The 9,948-nt window shown below is 35.0% G+C and overlaps 1 protein-coding gene across 2 annotated transcripts in view; it reads right to left on the bottom strand.

Moving 5' to 3' along the window:
* LOC126979535 (myrosinase 1-like) overlaps positions 1 to 8,346 on the bottom strand; it is a 29,071-nt gene extending 20,725 nt beyond the window's left edge. Inside the window, exons 1-5 of one of the 2 annotated variants that reach the window (XM_050828877.1) lie at positions 8,256 to 8,346; positions 6,088 to 6,221; positions 2,628 to 3,295; positions 1,833 to 2,141; positions 567 to 805 (exon numbers count right to left, since the gene is read on the bottom strand). In XM_050828877.1, the coding sequence (XP_050684834.1) occupies positions 567 to 805; positions 1,833 to 2,141; positions 2,628 to 3,295; positions 6,088 to 6,221; positions 8,256 to 8,290 (1,385 nt within the window). In that variant the 5' untranslated portion in view covers positions 8,291 to 8,346. The remainder of the gene's footprint in view (positions 1 to 566; positions 806 to 1,832; positions 2,142 to 2,627; positions 3,296 to 6,087; positions 6,222 to 8,255) is intronic. The other variant, XM_050828878.1, reaches the window with a different exon arrangement.
* Between the last annotated feature and the right edge of the window lie 1,602 nt (positions 8,347 to 9,948).

Here is a 9,948-nt window from a genome sequence, read left to right on the forward strand (position 1 = left end):
CCGATTTCGATTAATCTTTTTTTATTGGGAACTTCAAGGAAGTTTGATGAGAGCTTGGTGTGGTTCTTGACAAAGTAAAGGAACTCTTCGATTCTTAGTAGCAAATTAACGATACTCAGCCGAATCTTTTATATGCTATCTGGATATTTGAGTCACCCACGTCGTTATGGTCAAGTTATTATCGTAGTCGAATATAATGATCAATGGAACTCCTTAACGAGTTACAGTAAGCGGGCGATCTGTGGAGAATTTCAAACTGTCTGTAATCAAATTGCAATGGGCTTTCATTAATTGCTGCATTGCAAAATTTTGTAGGTCTATAAATATTCAGAAATAGTAAAACAAATAAACAACCGACCTCAGGAAACCTATATCAAAACAAAATATATCATAAAATTATGCACTAAAAAGGATAAAAATAATTTCGTTTTATATACAATCTAATTACTTAATCTAATAATTCTAGTTCCGATTACTGTTATTATTGGAGTCGGTTTCCTCCCGCCGCTGCCCCACTCTCACCTCCCCTCTTCTTTTTTGTCTCAACTTCTTTAGTATATACTTACAAATATCCACGATTCCACTCAAATGTATCCATTAGACTCCAGGCACAATACATCCTCACATCTACACCCTCATCGATAGCATACAAGAGAGCATTCAGATAGCCTCTGTAATAATCTACTTTTTCTTCATCGTAGAAGCCCAGTTCATCGGACGAACCATTTTCAGTAAAGTATATAACAGGATCATTGTACTCCTTCTTAAGGTAAATGAGGAGATCGTATAGCCCTGTGGCGTATCCCTGTTGAGAAATATAAGTAAAATGAATAAAAAATATTTGAGATCTAGTGAACGGGTCACACATCACTAAAAAAGCACCTATTAACAATCGGCGTAACGGGCAGTCCAATGTGCAGGGGCTGTCTAGCCGAGGATGAAATGGTCACATGTAATCCTGGAATGTGCTGGGGTGGCCAACCAACGGGCAAAAACCTTAGTATATACAAGGTCGCTCCAGGAAGTCTGCGGACACCCCAGGTGTGTTCTGAACTTCTGGAAAGAGATAGGCTGGTTGGAATGACTATCTAATACTGCAAACAAATTGGACCCTACTTAGTGGTCTAATTGCGGAAACAGGAGCACCTCTACCAATAGATATGGAGAATCACGCGTCTTACACTGAGAGTACTGAGAAGAGCTATGTGGACTTGTCGATTAATATTTCTTGCACTTTCCATAAATAGATAAGGTTCTTCAGTATAAGTACAGATATTTACAGACAAACGCAGATATATAGACGCATAGGGCACAGACAAATATAGGAAGATGATAGTTAACAAGTTCTAAAGAAAATGTTCTCATCAATGTTTCAAATCTCAAAAAAACTCGCCTTCATATTCATAAGATTAAATAGGATTAGGATGGCATTGATTTTTGTTGTGTTGGTAGGTATTTAGTTTCAGTATTTATTGACAGAATTTAATAGGTTAAAAACCACAGAAAGGATTTGATATTAGCGAAGCCACGATAAAAATTGTGTCATCGAGGATATGTGCGTTGTTGGGATATTGACATTCCTAAACGCGTCTCGCTCAAATCAACGCTAGTAAGGATGATGTACTACTGTAGGGCACTTTGCTGCTACGACTTAAATAATTTAAAATTAAAAAGGTGTGTGTTATAAATATTATAAAATTAAAACTGTAGGTGTTACTGTTGAACTAACATCAAATAATCTGCAGTAACTCGAAGTCGAAAATATATAGTTGTGAATTGTGTATATAATAATGAAATCGTTTTTGTTTTTTAAATTTATTGATATTACTTACATATACCCACATACTCCCCCCTGTCGTTTCCTGGGGTACAGTGTAATAACCAACGTACATGTCATCATCAAACGAAGGCACTGCATGAAGTTCCTTCACCGAATCATTTCTGTATACATAATAACTGGAGTAACTATTCAGGGCGAAAAAATCTGCAGTTCCTCTAATATAGTTTATCTGTTCAGGCGTGAAGGGTCTTAGGCGGGATTGCTTATAACCTTGGAGAGAACTAGCGTTGCCAACTCTATCAATGAGTCGCTGCGGATAGTTGCCTTGTGGTGAGAAGATTGGATGCGCATACTGTTCCAGCTGAAATGAACAATTGTTTTTATATTAGGTATCAATAAACGCTTTCAACTTAATGGCATTATGTGCTCAAGTGTTCTGTTAATAGCTTTAACATGTATCTTCTACTACATTCAGGGGCAGGGGCTGCATGAAGGCGGTATAGACACCAAACCTTACGTGCTAATAGTGTGCAGGAGAGTAGCTGATCAACGGATATTAAAACTCTGACTCCAACATCGCTCCTAGAAGCCCGTAGCATCTTAAAAAGGCTGCTAAATGTCTTGGACGACCTGGACTGGATGCAGTAAGAATAAGAGTGACAGTTACAATGGAAAAATCTAGAGACTAATTACGTAAATAGACTAGTCAATCCAACTAGTTTACTAGGTACATACAACAATAATGTGCAGAGAAAATTTTCAACTTATATATTATATAATATAACTTGTATATTATAAGAATCAAAGAAAGTATTCTTTGTATATTTGATTTTGTTATTGTACGTACCGTAAATGCGAGAAAATCTTCAACTGCTTCGGCATCGTCATGAGAATCCGTGACACCGTAGGCCATATCGGCACTGAAGATCAGAGCGACCTTGCCGCCTTGCGATTTGAACTCATCGTGATAAATGTGATACAGTCTCGCATGTGCCAGAAGCACATTGCGACCGCATTCGTAGAAGCCTTCACCAGGAGTGATTACTCGTGGTGGGTGTATGCCATATGCATAGCCAAGGCTACAGAGAACAAATGGCTCATTTATTGTTAGCCAAGTCTTGACTCTGTCCCCAAAATTTTGGTAAACAACTCTGGCAAAATCTCCTAACCAATTTGCAATATCTTCGTTCAACCAGCCACCAAGTTCAGCTAGACGAAGAGGGAGATCCCAGTGGTAAATAGTTATCATTGGTGTTAAACCATTGGCGAGAAGTTCATCGATGAGGTTATTGTAATATGCTATTCCTTCAGGGTTAACATAATCTGGTGTGCCGAGAGGTAGTATTCTGGGCCATGAAATGGAAAATCTGTATACATTCACACCCAGCTCCTTCAGTAGGCCAATGTCTCTTTTATATTGGTTATATGAATCCGCAGCAACTTCATGGGTGGTACCGTCGAAAATAAATTCAGGATCAGTAAAAATATGGTAGTCCCATAACGACCAGCCACGACCTGAATAAAAATAAGCGTGATTATTTCTGAAAAAAAATTCAAGCTGTTCCATTGGGAGGCTTCTAGACGCCTTTGATGCCGTCAAGCAGAAGTGTGTTAGCAATATTTATGTTTCTAACACACTTTGGGTTCAACTTTGGGTTTTTACTTAATTTGGGTTTTTCGAGAATCGTAATCGACACTGCATTGTTATAAGTAAGATGAATGTTTTGCTCGTCTCTTCTTCTTGTAAAATATTTAATTATTTGAAAAATTCCACCAATACGGCTTACACTAATACAAACACAGTGTAATACATCAACAATAACATACATATAGTATATAGTAAGTGATGCCCAGTTATAGGCGAAAATGACATGCTTCTTGCCTCGCAATATAATTTTCCTTGATAATGTATACATATTTATAGGCACATTAGCGAATTTTCGAGAAATTGTGATTATCACAATATTAATTTGAGCAACAAATAAATTTTTTTGTTGAGCCAAGTGAAGGATCTTATAATAGGTTCCAAGAAAATGTAGAAATACATAATATTATTGTGTTGCAAAAATAAAAAGAATAAAAAGAATCGACCGCATCCAGTTGATTAAATGAGTACATTCAGGGCATTTTTAAATGTATTCATTAAATAGATAATAATAATTTTTAATTGTATAATTCTACAAATATTCATTTCGATTGGGTGAAAAACAATACGTAATTAAAAATTCTAACTTGAGCGAATGTGCATAAAGTACTCGCGTGCTTTTTCTTCAGAGCTATTTAACAATGCTTAAGGCTTAAAGCTTAGGGCAATGGATAGGGCTATGCTCGAAGTTTCCCTGCGAGATCGAATCAGAAATGAAGAGATCCGTAGGAGAAGCAAAGTCACTGACATAGCCTAAATGATTGCAGCAGTAAAGTCCTCAAATCACGACCACGTCCCGGAAGACGCAGTGTTGGTAGGCCCCCCACAAGATGGACCGATGATCTGGTCAAGATCGCCGGAATACGTTGGATGGGGGCAGCACAGGACCGATCGTCGTGGAAATCTTTTGGGGAGGCCTTTGTCCAGCAGTGGACGTCTTCCGGGTGATGATGATGATGGTTTAATGATCTAGTCTACCTAGTCTTATGCTAGCTAATCGCTCAAACATACAAAAATCTCTTCACGTCTATAAAACACATAAAATTTTTTCGACATTGTTGCACCTCTGGTGTACGTACAATGGCAAATTTTAAATATTTTAGCAGTATTAATTTATCTCGCAAATATCTTGAGTATCTCTGAGCTGTTTTTTATATCACTACTCTGTTGGTGACAAAGTGCACTTTCAACTCTGTATTGAAAGTAGGTTAATACGATTATCCCAGATATAGATAAAGAGATGTGATGTTAATCTTATGCTTGCTTTTATTATCAGATATCTTGATTCACGATAATATTATAGCATTAAGAACGTCAAAAATATTTTCAATTTTAAATAATATAATAATAATAATAATATTGACACACTCTTACACAAATTATCTTGTCCCAAACTAGGCATAGCCTGTACTATGGGTACAAGACAACGATATATTTAATACAATATACTTACTTAAACATACATAAATACATATAAACATCCATGACTCGGAAACAAACATCCATATTCATCATATAAATGATTGCACCTACCGGGATTCGAACCCGGGACCTCTAGCTTAGTAGTCAGGGTCACTAACCATTCGGCTATATCGGTCGTCATCATAAATCACCATCATCATCAGCTGGAAGACGTCCAATGCTAGATAAAGGCATCCCCCAAAGATTTCTACGACGATCGGTCCTGTGCTGCCCTTATCTGACGTATTCCGGCGATCTTGACCAGATCGTTGTTCCATCTTGGTGGCTTACAAACACTGCGTCTTCCGGTACGTGGTCGCTATTTGCGGACTTTACTGCCCCAACGACTTTGTTGCCCCCTTTAGTGCCACTCAGAATTTCTGGGTTTCTTAAGAATCCAGAGCGGCACTGCATTGTATTGGGTAGAGCCGCCAGGGCGTATCAACTACCATGAGCTGAACGTCCTGCTCGTCTCGTCCCATATTTTCGTACACAAAAAAAAGGTTTTGACTTCATCCGAATACCTAAATTACGACATTTCTTTCTCTCAAAAACCTAAAAGAAATTTCTTGTATTCGAGTAAATTTAATAATGTTAATTTTTCCAGAAGAGTGGGCAAACTGGTAAAAGGCTCACGTGATGGGGAGTGGTGAGGCAGCCGCCTGTGGACATCCGCTAACACCAGGGGTCAAATCAAAACAAATCAAATCAAAATCACTTTACACTAAGATTATTTGTCAAGAGATGCGATGCCGGCCTTTAAGGTTGTATTTCTTGTATCTATTGTATGTTCTTTTCTGGAGGGTCCCTACATGGTATTGGTTCGGGAAAACAGCAGTCGGTAATTAATTCTACAAAATGAGAACTTTCTTGAAAAGCGGCTGTGGAATGCCAGACGTCAACGTGATGCGGGTGGTATTAATATTTTGACGTAATGTCTGGTGGTATTTGGCCGCTGGTATCTACCCGAACAGCTCCTCTGAGCACTCCCCGTGATAAATGTGGCAGAAGATGAGAGAACCCACATCTCTACGCAACGCCAAAGATTCAAGCCGATCAGAGAAGACTTGTTTCTTTCGAGCCGCTCTTCGTTGTATGCGTTTTGCGGTATCATTTTAATCAATATGCATGTTATGGTTTAAACTATTGGCCTCGTTGCTCTAATAATAAAATAAGAGTGGACAAAAAATAAATAAATTACCTCCTTGGTTCCATCCTCCTTCAACTTGAAGTGCTGATGTTCCTACGCCAAATAAAAATTCAGGCGGAAATGTACTATTTTGATTAAATCCTTTGTATGTGTGGTATTTGGTGGCGTTTGCTACGTAAATGAAACTAAAAAAAAAACAAAAAATTATCACTTTTAAACAATTACCACGCGTATCAAACTTAAAATAAAATATTTTTTTTAAATGTTGCTTTACCAATGAATTTGGTAAGCCCATTTTATGAAATAATAATGACTCGTATTTATATCTCTTTAGAACAAATAAAATTAAAACCAAATTTTATGAACAATGCGGGACTCGAAGTTGTGACCTCTCGCGTTCCGTGCGAGCACTTTTTTTCCGTGAATATTATTTAATTTTATACGAATTCAACGCTCTCTTTCAGTTGCATTTCATTTTCAAGAGAAACAAAAGGGGGCTGTATTACCAGCAGTTACCAGGCACAAATTAGTATAGTATCAGCTGACTGTTCAAGCTATTTATTTTAGAAATCAACATAACATAATATGGCTGCTCACAGACCAAAAATTTCGGCATGTCTCAGCTGAAAAAATTTAATTATTACACAAAACAAAATAAGTATACTGCCGTTTACATTCTATGGCTTCCTACATAGTTAATGAAGAGATTTAAAAATTTACTGAATTAAAAAAATATATATTTTCAGAAGTTATTGTGTTTACCCGTGCCATGCTCTATATATAATCCACTTAAACCATTTTTTTTAACTAAAAACAGCAACTAATCGATTTTTCTTTTTATAAGTTCATTTATATTTCATTCATTAATCATTTATATTTCTGATGATGAGCTTTTTATATCGTTTATATGCACAATATAATTGTTGAATACTATTTTATGCGTTATTAAACGTTGATATTTTATTATATTTGGGCCTAAAAATAGGCCCTAGTAGAACCGTGAAAAAGCTTTGATAATTTAAACGTCTAGATAGAGCCTCTAGCTGCTAGACAACCGATGAAAACGGGCCAGAATTATTAATTTTGTGTGTGTGACAAGACACGTCTTACACTCTCTCGCGATTTGTAAGTCACTTTGTGTTAGTGAGCGTGACTTGCTCAAAATAGAGTTTAACAGTCAACCTCAACCATTTTTTTCGACGTTTTTACAGCTGTCCCAGTCTCTCTAGACGTATAAATGATATAGGCATACTAGCTGGCCCGACAGAGGTTCTTCTGTCATAGCTAGTTACTGTATCGATGTTACCATGGGAAAGGTTGCTTGGCATGACTTTGTAGAGGGGGTTGAAATTTTGAGGCTCTTAAAAGTCATCAAAAAGGCTCTCTCGTTCGCTCAAAGGCATTTTCTTGAAATTGAAACCTTTAATTTGGATGTAATTTCTAAGACTCCACACCACCGCTTCGGAAACAAATGGCGCTCTAGCGAGAAGAAGCGGCGAAGAAACTCTCCCAGCATTCTTTTTTGCGTTATTTTTAATAAAATATAAAATATTGTACTGTCATTGTTATTGCTATAAAATAATCATAATCTAGTCCCAGGCTGTCCGATCCCTTAGTTAATTCAGCTGTGGAGTAGTAAGATTTACGACAGAGCCATTTTCTAATAAAACATTTAAATTTATTTATAGATAATGCCTGAACAGTTGCTGGAACTTTATTATAGAAGTGTATACATTTACCCTTAAAGCTATTATGTATCTTATGAAGCCTACTTGAATAAGTTACAAGCAATCCCTTACTTCTAGTGTTATAATAATGAAAATCACTATCTAAGATGTGTAAACGGGAATTTGCAGAAAAATATGCTTCATTTTTAGCGGGGTTTGAATCCATTTTTATTCAAGTTTTGAATTACAGGTTCTTAAAAAAACACTTCTTTTAATAAAGAAATTTAAATTATGATTTAATTATCTATTTTTGTACTAAATCATTTAACGTCTACAAATGTAAAAATAATACTAGCAACAAATTTAATTATTTCAAACTTTAAAAGCGTTGTAAAATAGATACGAAAAAGAGACGGCTTTTAGTGAAATAACCACATGACCTTAAGATTCATGAGAATATAAAAATTACATGCATAAAAGAGACCAAAAAACTGTAAAATAGTTAAAGGTATATGTTACATAATAATATTTATATGTAATATTAATACTTACCATAGTAACAGTAATATTTTCCCAAAGTGTATCATCTTGACAGACTACGATGCATGTGTGTGCCAATACTTTGTGGGTTATAAAATATTTATTCGAACCAATTGAAAGAAGATAGTAATCCTTAAGAGGGCATATATTGCAAACCTTTTTATCTATATTATATAAAATTCTGTTAGTTGCCATGCTCCTCCTAACGGCTTGGTCGATTTTTATTAAATTTTATATGTATATTTGATAGGTCTGAGAATCGTTCGTAATCTGTTTTTTTTTACTCTTAAATAATAAATTTTAAGGCGTTTACTAATCATTTATATGGCAAAACAACATATTATCAATTATAAGCAATATTAACTTAATTTAACAAGATGAAAGTTATTCATCCACTTGTCATAGTCGTGGACTAGAGTACAGTGTAACTATCAGAATAATTTGAAATTGCGTAAAAATAAAATTAAAGTCGTCAAAAATAGACTTTCATATGATCCTTTCATTTTGTTTAAGGTAATAATTAATGTGTAGTGAATACTTTGGAAAAACAAATGTAATTCATATTCTATAGCATCTAAAATATACTATGCTAATTAAAAAATAGTTAAAAAAAACTAGAAAGTACGCTTTATATGAAATTCAACTAAAAAACAGAAAATAAATTTAAATTGAAAATAGTGTAAAAAATATATATTTTATTGTAAAAAAAGCGTGGGGTGTAGAAGAATTATTATTTTAATATTTTTTTATGATAATAAGGGACGAGACGAGCAAGACGTTCAGCTGATGGTGGTTGATACGCCCAGCCCATTAAAATATAGTGCCGCTCAGGATTCTTGAAAAATTTAAAAATATTGAGCGGCACTGCAATTGCGCTCGTCACCTTGAGACATAAGATGTTAAAAAGCACCCCATGCTTTTTTTACAATAAAATATATATTTTTACACTATTTTCAATTTAAATATATTTTGTATTTTTTAGTTGAATTTTTTATAAAGGGTGCTTATAGTTTTTTTAACTATTATTTATTTTTCATTTTTTAGTCAAATTAGTGTAATGTCATCGATCTTCGATAAATCTACAAAGTTTGAACGAAATCTAGCCGTAAAAAAGCAAGAAACAAAAAGAAGAGAAACGAGAAAAAACAAAGAAAGCTAATATAAAGCGTATAATAATTATTTAAGTGGCACCGTAGCTAGTGAAATTACTATGCAAATGAGACTTGACATCTTATGTCTCAAGGTGACGAGCGCAATTGTAGTGCCTCAGAATTTTTGGGTTTTTCAATAATCCTGAGAGGCATTTTAATGGGCAGGGCGTATCAATTACCATCAGCTGAACGTCCTGCTCGTCTCGTCCCTTATTTTCATAAAAAAAGTGGAAACCTGAATGTGTCCATTCAATTAATCAGAAATCATATAACAATAAACTTAATATAAATACTACAGATACGCCAACAAATCTTACCTAGAATACATTCCCATTAACGGTAATTTATACAATATATTCTGTTTTAAAATTGCTTATTATCAATTATTTTATAAAATACAATACAACACAGTGCGAAAATTTAAAATTTTAGTTGCAATTTTAGATTAGACACAAAACTGCAATTAGCCAGTAAGTTGAAAAACTTGCAGGAAAATTATCTTCAGCGGCATATGCGGTTAGAAATAGCCCGTTTTCCGGAAGGCGTATAAATAC

The sequence above is a fragment of the Leptidea sinapis genome, chromosome 3 (genome assembly GCF_905404315.1).
Source record: "Leptidea sinapis chromosome 3, ilLepSina1.1, whole genome shotgun sequence".
NCBI classification, from domain to species: domain Eukaryota; kingdom Metazoa; phylum Arthropoda; class Insecta; order Lepidoptera; family Pieridae; genus Leptidea; species Leptidea sinapis.